At 35.8% G+C, this 22,094-nt stretch overlaps 1 protein-coding gene across 2 annotated transcripts in view; it reads right to left on the bottom strand.

Annotated features, from left to right (window-relative positions):
• The window catches only part of Cortactin (cortactin), a 312,424-nt gene that overhangs the window by 125,563 nt on the left and 164,767 nt on the right, over nt 1–22,094 (bottom strand). For both annotated transcript variants that reach the window (XR_016547902.1, XM_090388922.1), the window contains exon 10: nt 18,594–18,742. Coding sequence is in view for 1 of the 2 variants with exons in the window: in XM_090388922.1 (XP_090245048.1) it covers nt 18,594–18,742 (149 nt within the window). In the remaining variant the exon portion in view is untranslated. The remainder of the gene's footprint in view (nt 1–18,593; nt 18,743–22,094) is intronic.

Raw genomic sequence — 22,094 nt, 5'->3', positions numbered from 1 at the left:
GTAAAGCCACACAAGTTTTAGTAAGGATCCCTTATTGCTTCTGATATTTGTTAATGAAATTGATTTTCAAAATTTGATGATGATACAAGGGTTGTGAGAGTGGTAAACAATAGTAACAAAAGTCAACAAAAATGAAGGTGTGTATATATATTTTTTCAACAGCAGGAATCTTCATAAACTTTTTTGTGGCAACCTCTAGCCAGTGGAAAAATTCACCAATGCAACAAATCAAACTCATCCTCACACAACCTATACATTATGAGGTCCACATTGACAAGTTCGCTATGAAAGACTAATATCATTATAACAGCATAAATGGTTGTATTCTATACTTAATATCTTTTTATCAATATTCTTTGAAAAAATCTTCTAAATCAATGTGAAGTTAACCTAACATATATCTATATACAGCTGTTTTCCCTTTACATTTCAGATCCAGTTTCAGAATGCTCTCTAAAGTCTTCATAACTATGAAGAATCTATGAACACGTTTGCACAAAACGGGCCTTATTGTATTTGTATTTAAAAATATATATTTCATGGAATTTGAGCACTAGGCAAAAATTAATACGTTTCTCAATTAATCCAATTGAACAGAACAAGTACACAGATACCACAAAGGTGTATTTAAAAATATATATTTCATGGAATTTGAGCACTAGGCAAAAATTAATACGTTTCTCAATTAATCCAATTGAACAGAACAAGTACACAGATACCACAAAGGTGCCTCCGTAGCCAGGTGGGCAGAAGCAGCAGTGCATAGCACACGCTTCTTGATTAGACCGGGGTTCGAGCCCATAGCCACCAAATATGGAGGATGCGGAAAGGTCAGGGTATGACCACTGCATATCTCTAAAGCAATATGGCCTTAGCTGCTAATGCTCCAAATAACAAAAAACAGATACAACTAACCTCATATATAAATACAAGATTAGTAAAATAATAAGAGGAGTTTACCTCAATATAGTGCGTAGAACACTTCCGTATGATACCCTCCAAAAATTAAAACGGAAAAAAACGAAAAAAATCGACAACTTACCGGTACATTAGAGTAAAATATAAATAATTAAATAATCAAATTAACGCAATTAAAAGAATCAAACGAAAATATTCAAAACGATTTTCCTTCCAGAAGCTGACAACGCTTTTCGACCGTATGTCGTGATCACAGGAATGAAAATTCTGGAAGGAAAATCGTTTTGAATATTTTCGTTTGATTCTTTTAATTGTGTTAATTTGATTTTTAATTGTTTTAAATTGATTATTTAATTACAGTCTGTCCTCGTATAGCACGATAGTTGGGTTCCTAGAAATTCTCGTGCAATGCAAAATCGTGCAATATAAACAACAGGCCCTATGGGAAAAGTAGGGTTAGGTGCCGACCACCCAAGATTGAACACACATTTGGAACCAAAACATTACCAAACACAATAAATAATCGGGTAATTTTAATCGTTATAAAATACTTACGTATTTTATAACGATTAAAATACGTAATAAAAATAATATTATATCATAATAAAGTATTTTTAGTATTTTTTAATACAAAAAAGTATTTTTACGAATAAAATACGTATTTTATTCGTAAAAAAATTATTATATTAAATAAAATAGTCGTAATAAAATACTTACGTATTTTATAATACGTAAGTATAAATTATAATACGTAAGTCGTAATAAAATATTGCTAATGCTTTTGCTTCTATCGTAAGAAAACTTGTTTTTTGTTTGATTTTCTATCCAAAGAGATGACAGCCGTTCCATCTTTTCCAATTCTTTGTGTCTTAATCTAATGGATTTTAATTACACTTTGAGTTGTTCATGCTATAAAAATTATTTTCTCTGCATTCTTTGTAATTCTCGGCGTTGCCTCATTTAGGTCTGTAGCACGTGCAATATCACATGGTCTTTCATTTCGCTCAAAGCGTTTCACAATTTCATATTTTTTCTCTATCGACAGAAGCGGACTGGCCATAAGCCTTACGGGGGAAACCACGGTGGGCCGGAGGCCGGTGTGATTTTGGCCATAAACTGTGGTATGAGGCCACTATAAATTTTCCCGGTTAAGAATTTTTGACCCAGTCCGCCTGTTTATCGATATTGCTTCTTTTTCTCTCTGAATCTGCAGTGTCTTCGCCAGGACGCTTCCTTTTCACACCTTTTAAGTATTTTACTCATTTTTAGGAAATAAAGCACAATTACAAAACGAGGAGGCATGCTTGATACACAGAAACAAAGCTGCGCGCGTGTAGCAACTGAATAAACAACACCGTAAAGCCCGAGATACACTATTAATTAACACCTCGCATTTTACTAAAGCACATTTTTGGAGGTTACTACCATAAAACAATAAAAACAATTTCCAGTTGCGTTTCTGCTAGTGGAACTTGTTATAAACTGGTAGTAAACTCGATCTAATTGCATTTGCGATTATACCGACAGCTGGAATTGTGTTGGTTTTTACGTTATTATGGTGAAATGTGTTTCCCCTTCACTGATATAAAACACATAAATACATTTTCAGACTCTTCTTCATTGCTATCGTGTTGCGTTCAGTTGGGGTGATTCCGCGTTCGACTGCCATTTCTTGTAAACACAAAGGCGAATCGTGTATAAGCGAATTCGGTTCGTGTTATATAAGATAACGTTCCCCTATTTATAAATCGTGTATGATCGAATTCGTGTAATGCAAACACGTGTTATACGAGGACCGACTGTATTTATATTTTACTCTAATGTACTGGTAAGTTGTCGATTTTTTCGTTTTAATTTTTGGAGGGTATCATACGAAAGTGTTCTACGCACTATATTGAGGTAAACTCCTGTTATTATTTTATTAATATTATTATCAACGTAGAACATATTGAGCAGTACAGCTCTGATTCATACTATTTATATAAATACAAGATGGATTAGAATTATACAACAGCCTAATATGTGTCACAAATATAAGGCACTTGTCAATTAATCTTTTTGTGAACAAGTTTCTGGATAGTTTCTACCCCCCCCCCCAAGGAATTTCGAAGTTTTGTAAAAAGTGAAAAGCCATGCCATGTACACGAACATTTTTTTTTAAATATTAATGTTTTGCTATTTTTACTTTATAGCTTAACATTAAAGTAAAATTATAATCAAAAATAAAATCAAGATGAAAATTTTCTAAAAAAAAAAGAATTGTAAAAATTATAAAAACTACTCCTCTTATATTTTTATAAATGTACTCTACATTTATGTATGTATTACTTGATACAGTTTCACTAACATATGTATCTGAATTTCCCAGAGAATTTCTTCAATTACAGCTTGTATAACCCACATCATCACAAACCTTGTTAAAAGGTTACTCCCTCATGTGCTGATTTTTAGTAAAGGATACAAAATGTAATCACATTTGGCAATTAATCCAACATCATTAAAACAGAAGAATTGCAAATTAAAATATTTGCATTTTAATTATAATTTAAATAAAGGGAAAGATGAAACAAATGAATAAGGGAATTATGTTGAAACAAATTAACTATATGTGACAGAGCATGTGAGATTAAAATTTTAATTATATGGCCATTATCAGATGAGGATCTGTATAATCTTGCTATCTTTCTACAGCATAACAATTTAGAACTTTCAACTAACTGTAGGTCAAATGATAGAAATAACTGAGGTGCTTCCTAAAGCACTAGCTTTAGGAAGCACCTCAGTATTTCTTCTAAAGTTTACTAATTAACAGTTTTGTTAAAATTTATTAAAAAATTTTTTTTTGGCCTCAACTGATACTAATATATTCATATGGGTATTTTCAGGATTCAATGCAATGAGAATATCAGTGCACTGGCTCAGTGTAAAGAACCCTGGCCAAAAGCTGTGGCAATAGTTTGGCAGGGCCATGGTAAATCTAAATTCATTGATTATAGAATATCCAAACCTGATTCCTTATCTTGCCTAAACTCCTAAAATCTTTCATGCATCTTTGGTGTTTATCTTTGAATTTTGGTAAAATATGGTTACCAATTAATCATATTATGTTATGCTCCAGACTTAGTCCATGATATACTTACGGTTATAATTTCTGCAGCAGTCTTAATGACTATTCATATGAAATTCAAAACTAATTTATTTTTTAAGCCAGCTAATGCTTCCACTAGATGTTCCCTTATCATATTCACATGTATTTTGCTATACTGGAGTTCTAGTTTGTAAGGCTGATACCTCTAAAATTAATTTAAAATTAAACTCATTTTTTTATCATACAACTTATTGGATATTTCATTAGAATCTATTTATATTTCCATTCAAAGTAAGTAACTTAGAACTGCCTATATGTGTTGTTATGTTCTATTTCTAGGTTTAACAGAAATATGCTATTTGTAATTTCATAATTATAGTTAGATTCTGAGAGGATCAAGTCATCTATAAATATACAAATTTTTACATTGCCATCTAGTGTTTTCTTTTCATGATAGTACAAATAGAAGTTTGCAAGCAGAGGTGTGTAGGAATAACTCACCACTATTAGTAGTAGTAATGGGGCTTATGTAGCATCAGCCAAAAAAAAAAAATTTCGCACATCCACTCCTAAAACTTTGTCCAGTTCCTCCTTGAATTTATTTAAGCTATCAACTTCCACAACAACAGATGGAAATTTGTTCCAGCGATTAACCACCCACTAACTAAAGGCAAATTTCCACACATCTATTCTACAACTGTCTTTCCTCAATTTGAATTTATGCCCCCTCAGGTTCGTAATCTGAGCAAGCGGAAGAATCTTGAACCGTAGTGAGGGTTTTCGAGCTTAGGTTGATGATATGACTGGGTAGTTTAGAGTTATCACTCGTTTAGGCACATTCATGGGTAAGGTTAGATTTATTTGGGAAGGAATGATTATTGTTTAAGTTATGTGGTAAATTTTGGGTTTTAAGCCTAGAGATTTTTACTTCGAGATATTTGGATAAATCTATATGTGTTTTGGTAGTGCAAATGGCGATTAGTCAGATCATGTTTGAAAAATCGTTTTCATTAAGGTTTGTCTTTAATTTTGCAAGAATCTAAGTTTAGCTATGTCTAATCTACTTTGTCTAATAGCACTCTGTAATAATTTTAAATGTGTGATGTTAATAATTCTTTCTGAAAAGTTATTTTTAACGGGGTCTTTGGTTTTAAGACTAGCTGGAGTAATTTTTTCAAAAAGATATTGGTAATTGTAATTGTAATATTGCTAATTATATTTGTAACCCTTTCTATTTTTTGTTCCCCCAACAGCTGTTTGTCGTTTGTTGTTTGGTTTTTAGGAGCATTACCAACTAAGGCCATATTGCTTCAGGGATATGCAGGTCATACCCTGACCTTTCCGCATCCTCCATATTTGGTGGCTACGGGCTTGAACCCTGGTCTAATCAAGAAGTGTGTGCTACGCACTGCTGCTCCTTCCCACCTGGCTACGGAGGCACCTCCCCCAACAGCATGGTCTGATGATGGGCATCAGTAAGATACCTGAAACATCACCTTAATGTTTATTAATAGCTTAATAAACTATATTATTAATTTCACATGGTATAAGAGTGGTATTAAATATAGTAATAATCTTAATGGAAAACAACCACATAACGTCCTTCCCTAACTGTACAGATAATTGTCCAGCCTTATTAGCACACTAGACATTGAACTTCTACAGTTCATGCACCCGCCCCATTAAAAGGCAATGAAACTCTAATTCAAGAAATATGAATTTCAAGTCCCTGCTACAAAAAGTAGCTAGTGAGAAATTGCATTTGTTTCATTGAAGTTCTGCAGTTCGTGTACCCAGTTCATTAAAAGGAACTGAAGCTCTGCAGTTCGTGTAATGTGAATTTGAAGTCCCTGCCATAAAATGCAGCTAGTGAGAAATTGTAGTTCATGCAATCTCAATGTGACATCCAGTCTGAGAAAAAGTCATCTGATAAGACTAGTGGCAGAGAAGAAAAATGTATGAGACTGATTATAAATCATCAGGGTACACAGAAACCTACAGCTATAAACTAGTCTGCAATCAAGCTACTAAGACGGTTACACAAGACAAGATAATTATGAGAATACTTTGGCCAAGAATGCAAAGAAAAGTATTCTTTGATTATGTTAACACTAGAAGGAAAGGAATGAATAACATTAGCCCACTAGATATGAATGGCATAAGTATTGGTCATCCTGTTCAAGTTGCTGACAAATTGAATAAATAAATATTTTGCATCTAAATTCACATGTGAAGAACCTTTTAGAGATGGGGATACCAGAACTTTATCAAGTTATAACTGTGAGCTAAATGATTTTATGATAACTGAGAACTGGAAGAATAATTGTTGAAGCTAAAAAAAATGAATAAGGCACCTGAGGCTGATGGAATCTGCCCAATTATATTAAAAGGAACAGCAAAACCTCTGGTCACATTTGTGAGACCATCCTCAGATTCAGGGGTGGTCCCTACAGAATGGAGATGTGCAAATGTCTCGCCTATTCAAAAAGAGGATCAAAGAGTGAAAGGAATAATTACAGACCTGTAAGTTTGACTTCTGTTCTGGGGAAAATAATGGAGTCACTGGTTAAAGAAGTAATGCTATACTAACTAGATAGAAATGCTGTTATACAGCATTCACAGCACAGATTTGTTAAGGGGAATCTTTTCAGCAGTGTGGAATTAGGGCCAGTTTACTGCTATTGATAAAGGGATAGTTGAGTGGCAGGAGACAGCAATTGGTGAGAAGTGGCAACTGAAGTTTAACACTGAAGAATGCAAGAAGATACTGCATATGAATATCATCCAGTGCAGTATCTTCTTGCATTCTTCAGTGTTAAACTTATTAATTAACAATTATTAATATAAATAAAAGGGAATAGATTTTTAGGTAATCTTAAACCCAACAATCTGTTTCTCTCAAGGTTATTTTTTAGTTGAGAAGATAAGTAATAGCATCCTGTTATTATTGAAGAAAATATTGGTACATTTTTTTATCCTTTGAATCTGGGGACAAAATGGCCATCACAAAAGAGCATGCAAAATAAACATATATAATTCTGTATTTACAGGGGACAGAATTAAACAATGAAATTAGTTATATTATGCTATAATAATTAAATAATATGGAGCAAGAGGGGCTATACTGCCTCACCATGCAGTCAAAAGGATGTACTCTGCTTATAACCTGTTTCAACCTAATTTGACACCACTGAAAAAAGAAAAAGGGTCTCCTTGCACAACAAATTACAACATTAATGTGCCCTAATCCTATTCACAGCCATAACACAGCAGTCCGATTTCTTTTTTTGCCAGTATTACACAAAAATATATATTATCAATTATTTAATATATAATATATACTATTACAAATTATTTATTTAAAAATAAATATTAATATTATCATTTGCAGTTTCTGAGCAGTACTAAATTAACAAAAAAAGATTCATGGGCACAGTGCTGCATTCTATTCCAAAGTCGAAAGATACCAATAGGAAATGTCACTTTAACATGAGAATGAATATAAAATAAAACTAATTGCAATGGAAAAAAAGTAATATTTATTATACCAGTTCTTCCATAAAATATATAGATACATTTTACAGAGCAATATGAATACAGTTTGAATACAGAGCAATTTGAAAACAGTTTGCTGGAAAAAAAAAAAAAAAATGAGAGCACAGGAATCTTGCACTTCTGACAAGAGCATCTAAAAGGGTCATGAAACATTGAGGGTCGTGAAACGCTGCTGAAACAGGATACAGAAAAGTTGAGTAGATCGGCTGAGAGGTGGCAAATGAAGTTTAACATTGACAAATGTAAAGTATTACATATGGGAAGCAGTAACCCCAGAGTAACATATCAACTCTGTGGTACTACACTGACAGTGGTAGAGAATGAAAAGGACCTGGGGGTAATAATGCAGGCAGATATGAAGTTTTCTGAGCAGTGCAGATGGTCTGCAAGAGTAGCTCAAGGTGTCTTGTCAGTGATATACAGGAATTTTTTGTAGCAGGGATAAGGAGGTGATTATCCCCTTGTATAAGGCAATGGTCAAACCACACCTTGAGTATAGTATACAGGTCTGGAGGTCTCATTTTAAGAAGGATATAGAACTGTTTGAACGAGTACAGAGAAGGGCAACAAGATTAGTGAATGGAACAAAGGGTTGCTCTTACAAAGAAAGGCTTAAGTTTTTCAAATTACAGTGTCTGGAGACTAGGCACATGCTAGGTGATCTGATTGAGGAGTATAAAGCCTTGAACGGTTTGAGCATGCTCAATGCTGATGGAATTCTTCCTCTTGGTCAGAATCCCCTGAGAAGGCATAAATTCAAATTGAGGAAAGACGGTTGTAGGATAGATGTGTGGAAGCTTGCCTTTAGCCAGCAGGTGGTTGATTGGTGGAACAAACTTCCATCTGTCATTGTAAAAGTTGATAGCTTAAATAGATTCAAGGCAGAACTTGACAAACATTTGGACCGAGTGGATGGGTGAAATAAGGTTTTTTTTTTTTTTTTTTTTCCGCTGATGCTATATAAGCTTGCTTTCTTGTATCATGTGCCTTTGCTAATGCTAATGCATTGCCTGAATAAAGAAAAAAAATGTGTGTGTGCTGAGCACATTAAGCAAAAATCAGCATTAGCATTAGTAGAGGTACATGATGAAGGAAAGCAAGTTTATACAGTATCAGCCAAAAAAACACCCTTCCCATTTCACTGATCCATTCATTCCAAATGTTTGTCTAGTTCTGCCTTGAATTTATTTAAGCTGTCAACTTCCACAACAACAGATGGAAGTTTGTTCCAGCAATCAACTACCTGCTCACTAAAGGCAAACCTCTGCACATCTATTCTACATCTGTCTTTCCTCAGTTTAAATCTATGCCCCCTCAGGTTTGAAATCTGAGCAAAAGGAAGAATCCCATCACCACTGAGCCTGCTCAATCCATTCAAGGCCTTATACACTTGTTAACAGGAGAGATTGCTTCTACAGGGATGGGATACACTTAAATAGAAAGGGTGCAAGAATATTTGCTGATGCTATCAAGGCAGTGTTAGGTGGGTCGGAAAACTGATAGCTTGGGGGGATACAAGGACTAATAGTTTAACAGTAGCCATAGGCAGAGGTGAAGGTGATTCTTGCACAACTTCTATTAGAATAAGTAGCGACCTGGAGTGAGGGGTGTTGGGGGTTTCAGGGACAGATGGCAGTCATCCTGAAATAGGTGGGTATATGGGATGTGTTAGGGTAACTAGGAATAGGAATATGTATACAAATGCTAGGAGTTTGGTAAATAAATTTGATGAATTTGAGGTATTGCTCAAAGCATCAAAGGTGGATATTGTTGGGATAGCAGAGACGTGGTGTCACACACATATAAGGAATGCAGAACTAGAATTTGGGGAGTACAATGTGTACAGAAAGGATAGACAGGATAGAAAGGGAGGAGGTGTTATGCTATTAATTAAGAAAAACATAAAATCAAAAGAAGTGCACCCAGTTGATATAGATGAACAGTGCACTGTTGAGTCAGTTTGGGGTGACATAAACCCTGTGAAAGCAAAAATAAGAGTAGGAGTGTGTTATAGCCTAATGACTCGAATGAGTACAATGAACAATTATACAGAGAAATAGAGTGGGCCAGTAAATCAGAATGTCTTATAATGGGGGATTTTAACTTCCCAGATATTGACTGGAACCTGTGGGTTGGTCACTCACACACTAGTCAGACTTTTGTGGATTTATTGGATGATTGTTTTCTGCAGCAGCATGTTCGAGAGGCAACTAGAGGGAGTAATACTCTTGATCTGGTTATCAGCAGTGATCTTTCATGTATTAAGAATTTGCAGATAAAAGAACCACTAGGTGGCAGTGATCACAGTGTACTGATGTGGGATTTACTTAAAGATATAATTACCATCAGGTGTAAAGGAAAGGGTTTTTGCTTCCGTAAAGGTGAGTACAGTGGTCTCAGAAAGTTTTTAAATTCTGTACAGTGGGATAAACTGGCGATGTTACCAATAGTAAATTCTAATTGGGAAGCATTCAAGGAATTAATCGTGGATGCTACTAAAAGTTTCATACCTATTAAGAAGTATTGTTCAAGGTTTAGGCCTAAATAGTTATCTAATGAACTAATGAGACTCATAATAGGGAAGAAAAATGCATGGGATGCATATAAATTATCAAGCGACTCAGAAGCCTATGGCAGATATAAGCTAGTCTGTAATCAGGTCACACAAAAGAGGTTAGGCAGGCGAAGGCAGATTACGAGAAATCCTTGGCAAAAAATGCTTAGAAAAACAGCAAGGATTTCTTTACTTATATAAACTCTAAAAGGAAGGGGATGAATCTGATTGGTCCATTTGACATTGATAGTTCGACTGTTGATGATCCTGCTCAGATAGCAAACAAACTGAATGAGTATTTTGCATCTACATTCACACGAGAGGAATTATTAAGGTTTGAAAATGGCAGAAGGTTATCAAATTGTAGCAGGATACTTAATGATTTTGTAATAACTGAGAGCAAAGTGGAGGAGAAATTGTTGAAGTTAAACATAAGAAAAGCACCTGGGGCGGATTGGATCTATCCAGTTATATTAAAGGAGGCGGCAAAGCAACTAAGCAAACCTTTAGCCATAATTATAGAGAGCATTCTTGGACTCAGGGGAGGTTCCCACGGACTGGAGATGCGCAAATGTATCCCCAATTCACAAAGGGGGATCGAAGGGTGACACGAGTAATTACAGACCAGTTAGTTTAACTTCTGTTCCAGGTAAAATAATGGAGTCACTGGTTAAAAATGCATTGCAGGATCATCTAGACAAGACTGCAGCAATAATTCACACACAGCATGGGTTTGTTAAGGGAAAGTCTTGTCTGACAAATTTAATAGGATATTATGATGTGGTTACAAAGGAACTGGATGCAAAAAATAATTTTGATATCATATATTTGGATTTCAGGAAAGCTTTTGACACTGTTGCGAATGGAAGACTATTCTACAAATTGGAGCAGAATGGTATTAAGGGTAAGTTGCTATAATGGATAAAAGGATGGTTAAGTGGGAGAAGACAGAGGGTGGTAATCAATGGGTGCTGCTCTTCGTGGACTAATGTTATTAGTGGAATCCCACTGGGTTCGGTGTTGGGTCCACTGTTGTTTTGTATATTTATCAATCATATTGATGAAGGTATATCAGGCTTAATGTCGAAGTTTGCAGATGATACAAAGGTTGGCAGGGTTGTTAATGACAGTAATGGCAGTGTGCTACTGCAACAGGATCTAGATAATTTGGGCAGATGGGCTAAGAAGTGGCAACTGAAGTTTATCCTTGACAAATGCAAAGTACTGCATATGGGTAGAAGTAACCCCAGAGAAACGTGCCAACTGTGTGGTGTACTACACTTAAGGTGGTAGAAAATGAAAAAGACCTGGGAGTAATTGTGCAGGCGGATATGAAGTTTTCTGAGCAATGCAGACAGGCTGCCAGGGCAGGTCATGGGGTTTTGTCAATGATATATAGGAATTTTGCTAGCAGGGAAAAGGAGGTGATTATCCCTCTGTATAAGGCAATGGTCAAGCCATGCCTTGAGTACTGCATACAGGTCTTGAGGCCTCATTTTGGGAAGGATGTAGATTTACTTGAGCGTGTGCTGAGAAGGGCAACAAGATTGGTGAGGGGGAATAAAGGGATCCTCTTACCAAGAGAGGCTTAAGTGCTGGAGACTAGGCACCTGCGCGGTGATCTGATTGAGGTGTATAAGGCCTTGAATGGGTTCAGCACACTGAATTCTGATGGGATCCTTCCAATTGTTCAGATTACGAACCTAAGGGGGCATAAATTCAAATTAAGAAAGGACAGATGTAGAATAGATGTGCGGAAATTTGCCTTTAGCCAGCGGGTGGTTAATTGTTGGAACAAACTTCCATCTGTCGTTGTGGAAGTTGATAGGTTGAATAAATTTAAGGAGGAACTGGACAGGCATTTGGAGGGAATGGTGTGATTTTTTTTTTTTTTTTTTTTGGCTGATGCTGCATAAGCTCATACACATGCTTTCTTGCATCACATGCCACTACTACTACACCACACCACAATCAGATCATCTCGCAGGTACCCAGCTTCCAGAAGCTGCAATTGGCAGAACTTAAGCCTTTCTTCATAAGAGCACCCCCTTTATTCCCTTCAACAGTCTTGTTGCCCTTCTCTGTACTTGTTCTAGCAACTCTATATCCTTCCTAAAATGAAGCTTCCAGACCTGTACACAATACTCAAGGTGTGGCCTGACCATTGCCTTATACAAAGGGATAATCACCTCCTTATCCCTGCTCACAAAATTGCTGTATATCATTGACAAGACCTCATGACTTACTCTGGCAGCCTGTCTGCACTGCTCTCATAAAACTTCATATGTGACTGCACAATTACCCCCAGGTATCTTTCATTCTCCACTACCCTGAGTGTAACACCACATAGTTGGTACATTTCTCTGGGGTTACTGCTACCCACATGCAGTACTTTGCATTTGTCAATGTTAAACTTCAGTTGCCACTTCTCAGCCCATCTACCCAACTTTTCCAGATCCTGTTGAAGCAGCATTCAACAATTTGTTGAAAATCATTAAGCACCCTGCTACAATTTGATAACCTTCTGGCATTTTCCTTCCTTAATAACTGATGTGTGAATTTAGATGCAAAATACTCATTCAGTTTGTTTGCTATCTGAGCAGGATCAACAGTCGAACCATCAATATCAAGTGGACCAATCATTCATCCCCTTCATTTTAGAATTTATATAAGTAAAGAAGTCCTTGCTGTTTTTTTAGCATCCTTTGCCAAAGATTTCTCGTAATCTACCTTCGCTTGCCTAATCTCCTTTGTGACTTGATTACAGACTAGCTTGTATCTACCTTAGGCTTCTGTGTTGCCTGACAATTTATGTGCATCCCATGCATTTTTCTTCTCTGCGACGAGTCTAATTAGTTCATCTGACATCCATTTGGGTCTAAACCTAGAGCAGTATTTCTTAGTTCAAACAAAAAGCCTAGTAGCTTCCAAAATTACTTCCTTGAATGCTTCTCATTTAAAATTTGCTATTGGTAACATCATCAGTTGGTCCCACTGTACAGAACCTAAAAGATCTCTGAGACCACTGCAGTCACCTTTACAAAAGCAAAATCCCTTCCCTTTACTCATGATGGCAGTTACATCTTTAAGTAAATCCTACATCAGTACACTGTGATCAATGCCACCTAGTGGTTCCTTTATCTGTAAATTCTTAATGCATGAATAATCACTGCTGATAATCAGATCAAGAGTGTTACTCCCTCTTGTCTCTCTAACATGCTGCTGTAGAAAACATTCGTCCAATCAATCCAGACTAGTGTGCAAGTGACCAACCCAGAAGTTCCAGTCTATACATGGGAAGTTGACATCCCTCATTATAAGTCATTCTGATTTACTGGCCTACTCTATTTCTCTGTATAATTGTTCACATTAATTAGGCCTATAACAAACCTTCATTTTTGCTTTCCCACTGCTTATGTCACACCAAACTGACTGAACATTGCACTGTCCATCTATGTCAACTGGATGCACTTCCTTAGATTTTATGTGTTTCTTAACTAACAGCATAAACCCCCTCCTCCCTGTCTATCCTTTCTGTAAACATTGTACTCTCCAAATTCGAATTCTGCATCCCTTATATCTGAGTGGCACGAAATCACTGATATCCCAACAATATCCGCCTTGGATGTCTTAACCAGCACTTCAAATTCATCAAATTTATTTACTTTGCTCCTAGCATTGGTGTACATGCAAGTATACATCACCTCTTCTTATTCTTAGTTATTCTAACACAGCACATGTCTTTACTTGTTTCATGATCCCTAGCAGTTCCTGAAATCCCTGGCAACTGGCTTTCTGGTTGCTGCTGCTCGTTTCAATAGAAGCAGTGCAAGAATCATTTCCACCTCTACCTGTGGCTACTGTTAATCTATTAGTCTGTGAATCCCCACAAGCTAGCAGTTTACCGACCCACCTAATACTGCCTCGATAGCATTAGCAAATATTCTTGCACCCCTTCTAGTTAAGTGTATTCCATCCCTGTAGAAATAATCTCTTCTGTTAACAAGCACATACCACACTGAGAAAAATTCTACCCCATGAGCCCTGCACAATCTCTCCATGGTCGAATTGATTGACAAGCCTCTCATCATATACTCTCTCCTATCGTGTCTGGGCAGGATTTCAAACACATTCAAATTTAACTCTAACTGACGACTTTTTTTCAGCATTGACCTGTACTTGCTTAGTAAATCCGCAAATCTCCTACACTTAACACTAAATTCTTTAGAATCTTTTGAAACATTTATTATTTCGATGTTATAGTGGTTTAATATTTTACAATTGTTTTACAAGTTTATTACAAAGTTTTTACAGATCTCTCCTTTGTACTCAATGAAGGTGGTTTTGGTGGTTGCAATACATGTCTTTACTTGTTTTTACATATACATGTCTTTACATATACATGCTCTATATGCCTTACAACACTCACTATTAGTCCTTGATAAGTTCAATTGTTGATTTTTTTTCTGTCAAAATTTTTTTATGAAATACAGTAGAGAATGGTGAAAGAAATATTTTGGTTTTGTGATTTTCAAAATTGGACTGCAAAATCGGAGATTTAGCAGTCCAATTTTAAACTTAAACACAACACGTGTACAAATTACACTGTGGCCACACTGTAGAGGAATTGATTGCATTGTGTGTCACTGGTACATGTGCCACTGTGTCACCCGTGCCTGGTATGCAGTGGTACAATGGTGGTATGCGATGAATCATTTTGTGGCGATTTTTGTCAATCCACGGGCGCTAGTTACTCCCATGTGAAAAACTGTCTGGGGTGCGCCTAAAGAAGTTTCACTTTAAAAAAGAGAGAGATGGAATGGAACCAGAGGATGTCTGCCATGGACTAAACTTGATGAAGTTGTATCAATATTTAAAGAACACAAAAGGTGTTGCTGTAAATGCTGATACTAATGATGTTAAGAGTAGGAAATTGGAGGATTTACTTAAAAAGTAGGTAATGTTAAGAAATATCAAATTAGGATGCAAGAGTAGCTAGCATTATGTAATAAAGTTTACTGAATGAGTGGAAGTGCTAGAAGAGAGAATGTTACCTCTTTTTTTGCTTAGAGTATTAAACAGCAAATAATATCCCAGAATATGGATAGTCTCTCTCTTTAGAAGTTATGTATAATTATACATAAGCACAATGCTTGTTCTAATGTACAATGCTATAAACCAGGAGTCCCCAAACTACGACCCACAAAAGAATTTTATCCGGCCCGTGGATATTTCAATTAGATCATAAAATTTAATGTTTACATTAGATCACAATAAAATTTATGAAAAACACATTTTACAGATTATTTTAACATTCATCGGTTGATTAGTAGTGTTGACGCCTCTGGTTCATCAGCTTAGTCTTGTTAGATATTAATTCTGTTATTTCCACACAAAGCTATTCTTTGAAACATCGTTAAAATAATCCATTAATCTTTACCCTATCATTAAATAGCAGTAGGTGTCAAAGACAGTAATTAAGGATCTCCTAATTTCATAAAATTAGGAGATCCCTAATTAATAAAATATTTCATAAAATTTTAAGACACATTCAGTGCTTGCTTACTTCAATATTCACGAGTATTTTTTTTTTTTATTCCAGTCACCCCATAAAAATCATGTCAAAGTCGATGTCGAAAAAAAGAAAAGTTAATGCTGAGTGTCGCGTTTTTAATGAGCGGTGGCCAATAAATTACTTTTCTGCATTGCTCAATGATACTTGTGTGTGTCTCATTTGAAATGTTGCCTTGTCGGTCTTCAAGGAATACAATGTAAAATCATTACACCACAAAACATGCCTCAAATTACAATAAATTTTAAGGAGCTTTGCAGCAGAAAAAACTCCAAGAACTAACCCAAACTTTTCAAAGTCAACAACAGAAGATTAGAACTTTTACTCATCATAATTTATCTGCAGTTAGAGCTAGTTTTTGAGCCACCCAAATCATTGCTGAAGAAGGAAGGGCCTTTATGGATAGAGAATTTGTTTGGCAAATGCAGATGATGTATGTCCTGAGAAAGTAAAGAATTTTGCATCTGTAAGTTTCTCAGGAACGTAACCCCTGCTATTCGCGTTTATCTTCATCAACTGTAAAATGAAGATTTAGGAACCAATGTTCAAAATAAACTCATAGAAAAAGTTTGTGAATGGCACACATTTTTCAGAAGCAATTGACAAGAGTGAAGATACAAGTCATGCAGTTCAATTACTAATTTATATCCAAGGTGTAAATCAAAATTTTGCAGTAACTGAAGAGCTAGTTGCATTAAAAAGCTTGAAAGATACAAGTGAAAATATATTTTTGAGTGTGTCAGAAGTGATCGATGACCTCAAATTGAATTGGGATTTGCTATTAGCAGCTACGACAGATGACTCTAAAAATATGGTCAGTACTAAAATTGGGTTTCGTGGGTCAGCTTCATAAATACAGTAAACCCCACGAATAGCAGGGGTTACGTTCCTGAGAAATGCCACGAATACCAAAAATGCGAATACTGAGTTATGGCTCCCATAGTAATAAAAGGGTTCCGTTCCAAAGTATGAAATATATAAGAAAAACTAGTCTAAAATATTGTCTATGTATGTATTATATGTACCTACATAATATGACAATGTACATAGACAGTATATAGTGAAATACAAGCATAAGGCATCGAAATGAAAATAAGAAACAATTCAATATTAAATGTAATATTTATCAGAAATTTCAAACATATCTTTCAAACCAGCCTGCCTTTGCTAACTAAAAAACTTATCCCACTAGTGCTATCACCAATTTCGCTAAAGTGTTGAAAAAGGCGCCTTTTCACAAATGATAAATGAACTCAACGGAATTTTATTTTGAGTTCAGTCTTCTATTCACAGATTTAAAGCTCACTGATTTTATGTTTTGACACTGACGAGACACTTTCGCTATTAGAAATTTTGTCTAATAACTCAGTTTTACTCACTAACATCTTCACCTTCTTTGATCTTTTCACAATTCCCTTGTTATTCGGAGCCATATTTTTGTAGGGGTTAGAAAAGAACTTGTCCACAATAAAGTCACTTTCTTTTAACCGTTAACACACTCAAAAAAGTCTGTTTACACTAACACACTGCAAAACGATAGATTTTTCACTTTTGTAAACATATCAATTTATAAATTTATTCAATTTATATGCTTATAAATTGAATAAATGATGCAACATGGGGAAATGTTTTGAGGGTCATATGGTTTTATACAAAATCTGCAATTATATAAATATTTGTATTTGGAAAATTAAATGCACAGGGCATAATCCTTATGGGTTTTGATAATTAACTATATAGTATCGGTGTAAATACACCATAGTTAACCCATATATTTGAACTACGTATGTAGTGTAGAGGGCATTGTTTTTATTGTATCTCATAATGTGGTTGCCTTCACAAAGAGATAGCTGCTATTGCATTACTTCAAATAAATAATGCTTCTCTAGTAGAGAAGACTACTGTTATTTATTTTCAGTGGTACCACCACCCAGAAGATCGTTTCGAAGCTGTACGGCTTCATCATCAGTGGGCGGGCAGGTACCCAGGTAATACAACAAGCCATCACAGTTGCGAAGTTATTTCTAGAGAAGCATTATTTATTTGAAGTAATGCAATAGCAGCTATCTCGTTGTGAAGGCAACCACATTATGAGATACAATTAAAATGATACCCTCTACGCTACATACATAGTTCAAATATATGGGTTAACTATGGTGTATTTACACCAATACTATATAGATAAATATTTGTGTAAATAAAACATTTTTATTTGAACACAGAGTATCTATGTAGTTCAAAAACTCCTTAAAACTTTGTCATGCTCTTCTAAAAATTCTTTAAAACTTTGCTTGTCTTGAACACTCCCATACTCTATGGAAAGTTTTTACTGGTCTGATGGATCAAAACATCTTCCACACTACTCACATGGTGTGGAAGGTGTTTTGATCCATCAGACCTGTAAAACCTTTTGCAAACAGATGTAAGTAGACTATCAACAATTTTTCAAACTGGTGATAAGTCTGCTTACATCTGTTTCTAGTATATGAAGTGACAGGAATATCATAAAGAGATGAGACCATATGAATCGCTGTTTCTTGTGATCACTGGTCGGGCAGAGATGTCACTGTAAACATCTCTTAAATGCCAATCAATGGAGGATACGATGCAGCGTGTCACTGTATTATCATCCTCTTATCAACTTAAATCATATGCTCCATCCTTTTTCTTTCTTACTCTACCAAAACTGCTACACATCATACCACAACAAAGCAGCCAGATTCCGAAACGAACGTTGTCCATCCTGGTCTATTATAGACGTGGTATGGCATATTATTGATAATGTCTAGGGTGTCTGTATTTCTGTATGAGCAACTATAAATATGACTAATGCTGTTGTTAGATTTGTTGGTGCATCAGCAACTTAGGCTACAATGCACAAATATGGCTAATAATCATTATGTTACCTGTTCAGATTTTTCTGCTTCTTCTCGTTCCTTCAGTTCCCTAGTTAGACGCCTCGTTCTTTCTTCTTCAGCTCTTTTACGTGCATCATCTTCTTCAGTTTTTGCCATGTTTTCAAATTTTTCCCTTAAACTACTTGCTTTGGCTGGACCTAAGGAAAGAAAGGTTCTTTTTAAATAATACATTTTCTAAATTCCAAACTCTCATTATTACCATAAAAGACTTAAGCAACAAATGCCAATATAATATCAGAAATAAGTGTTATTCAGAGTGTATCTAATACATGAAAACTGAGTCAGGGTGTTTGAAATAACCAGGTCAGGTATATTTTTTTTTATTTATTATTATTATTTTTTTTTATGTGTATGTAGTAATCCCAAACAAGAAAGGTTACTGAAATCTGCATGTATGTGGTATGACCACTTAGATCACATTGTGCCAGTCAGTATATTAAATAGGATCTTTTACCATGTATTTTGTCTGTACAAATGTGTGACCACAGGTTGATTTGCATATTTTCTCACCAGTGGAGTGTAAGACAAATATCATTAATTAGCCTGAATGCTCTCTTTTGGATAAATTCTAAGTGTGGCTCTTAGTGCAACGAAGTAATGTGTTTATTAATTTTTTTTTATTTAAAAAATAAATTTATTAATTTTTTTAATTAATTAAAAAAAGGCTTTGATAAATTTTAAGCTTTCTTTGATTCCTTTCTAGTTTTAATGTGTGTTTTAGTGATTGTGTTTTGCTAAAGCTATTCACAAAAAAAAAGACCCAATTTGAATCTGTTTTATGACTCACCTAACTGAATGCATTTGTAACATGTTAGAATAATAAGAACCACTGATTTTCCAGGCTAAAGTGAAGTAAAAACACATATTTCTGTATTTTTTAATGATTTTATGCATTAAGGACTATGAAATGATTCTTTTCCTTCCATGCTACATTAACAGGTTTTCAAGATTAAAACATTATTTATAACAGTATTTTCTTAAAAGAAAATTCCTGAAATGCAAATGGCAACATATACATGTAATGCTTATACAGGTAGTGAAAAGGTGTTTTATATGTTTCATCACATTTTAAAATGATTTTACTAAGCAAAACATTCACATCAAATTTCACTGAAAATAAAGAAAAAGCATTAGCATTAGTAGAGGCATATGATGCAAGAAAGCAAGCTTATGCAGCATCAGCCAAAGAAAAAAAAAACACTCCCATTTCACCCCTGTGAAATTGGAGTGTTTTGACCCCTGTGAAATTGGAGTGGTTTGTGAAATGGGAAAGAAAAAAACCACTCCCATTTCACTCAAAAGTGCAACAGAAACCCACAAAATGTTTAAAAAACCTTCCAGAGAAGATGTTATGTGTTGTTTAAAGACTTTTCAGTGGTTCACAAGTTTAAAAGATGGCTGTTTGTCGATGCTCTGGCCAACCTTCACCTTCAAAAATCAATTATTCAAATTCTCATATTCATGATCTGATCAGGAGCAACTAATAGTTAACTGTCTGCAAATCAATTGCTGATAGGCATAACTAAAGTATAATCTATTTTTATAAACACAGATCAATTACAATTGAGCAGCATAATGATGCCTGAACTGATAGCATTAGCATTAGCATTAGTAGAGGCATATGATGCAAGAAAGCAAGCTTATTCAGCATCAGCCAAAAAAAAAAGAAAAAAAAAGAAAAAAAAAAAAAAAAACAACCACTACTCCCATTTCACCCCTCAATTCGTTCGAAATACCTGTCCAGCTGAGCCTTAAATTTGTTTAGGCTATCAACTTCAACAACAAGCGATGGAAGTCTATTCCACAAACCAACTGCCCGCTGGCTAAAGGCGAATTTCCGCACATCTATCCGACATCCGTCCTTCCTCAATTTGAATTTATGCCCTCTCAGGTGATTATTCTGAGCAAGAGGAAGAATTCCATCGGCATTGAGCATGCTCAAGCCATTCAAAGCCTTGTACACCTCTATCAGATCACCTCGGCGATGCCTAGTCTCCAGGCTCTGTAATTTGCAAAACTTAAGCCTTTCTTCGTAAGAGCAACCCTTTGTTCCATTCACTAATCTTGTTGCCCTTCTCTGTACTCGTTCCAGCAGCTCTACATCCTTCTTGAAATGAGGCCTCCAGACCTGTATACAGTACTCAAGGTGTGGCCTGACCAATGCCTTATACAAGGGAATAATCACATCCCTGTCCCTGCTAGAAAAATTCCTGTATATCATTGACAAGACACCATGAGCTACTCTTGCAGCTCGTCTGCACTGCTCAGAGAACTTCATATCTGCCTGCACAATTACCCCCAGGTCCTTTTCATTCTCTACCACTGTCAGCGTAGTACCACAGAGTTGATACGTTGATCTGGGGTTACTGTTTCCCATATGTAGTACTTTACATTTGTCAATGTTAAACTTCATTTGCCACCTCTCAGCCCATTTGCTCAACCTTTCCAGATCCTGTTGCAGCAGCATAGTATCAGTAGTGTCCTTAACAACCCTGCCAACCTTTGTATCGTCTGCAAACTTGGACATTAAGCCTGATACACCATCATCAATATCATTTATAAATACAGAAAACAACAATGGACCCAACACTGAACCCTGAGGAACTCCACTAATAACATTAGTCCACGTTGAGCAGTGTCCATTGATTACCACTCTCTGTCTTCTGCCACTCAACCATCCCTTTATCCATAGCAGCAATTTGCCTCGAATGCCACACTTCTCCAATTTGTGCAGCAGTCTTCCATGCGCAACAGTATCAAAAGCCTTTCTAAGATCCAAATATATAATATCAAAGTTATTCCCTGCATCCAGTTCTTTTGTGACTACATCATAGTATCCAATCAAATTGGTCAGACAAGACCTGCCCTTAACAAACCCATGCTGTGTCTGAGCTATAACTGAATTCTTGTCCAGATGATCCTGCAGTGCTTCTTTAACCAGTGCCTCCATTAATTTTCCTGGAACCGAAGTTAAACTAACAGGTCTATAATTACTTGTGTCAGCCTTTGATCCTCCTTTGTGAATTGGGGTTACATTTGCACATCTCCAGTCCATGGGTACCTCCCCTGAGTCCAAAGAAGCTCTCATAATTATGGCTAGGGGTTTGCTTACTTCCTTTGCTGCCTCCTTTAATATAACTGGATAGATCCCATCCACCCCGGGTGCCTTTTTTATGTTTATCCTCAACAATTTCTCCTCCACTTTCCTCTCAGTTATTAGAAAATCATCTAGCTCACTGCCAATGTTTACTTCACCTACGACATTCCCCTTCCTGAATAACTCCTCATGTGTGAATGTAGATGCAAAATACTCGTTTAGATTGTTAGCCACCTGAGCTGGATCCTCAACTGTTGAACCATCAACATCCAGTGGACCAATCTGATTCATCCCTTTCCTTCTTGAGTTTAAATAGGTAAAGAACTCTTTTCTGTTTTTCTTTGCATCCTTTGCCAAGGATTTCTCATAATCTGCCTTTGCCTGCCTAATCT

The sequence above is a fragment of the Mastigoproctus giganteus genome, chromosome 14 (assembly GCF_048544385.1).
Source record: "Mastigoproctus giganteus isolate SK-2022 chromosome 14, ASM4854438v1, whole genome shotgun sequence".
Lineage (NCBI taxonomy): Eukaryota > Metazoa > Arthropoda > Arachnida > Uropygi > Thelyphonidae > Mastigoproctus > Mastigoproctus giganteus.
The sequence above is the reverse complement of the archived record's forward strand: the minus strand, read 5'-3'. Positions and strand labels throughout refer to the sequence as shown.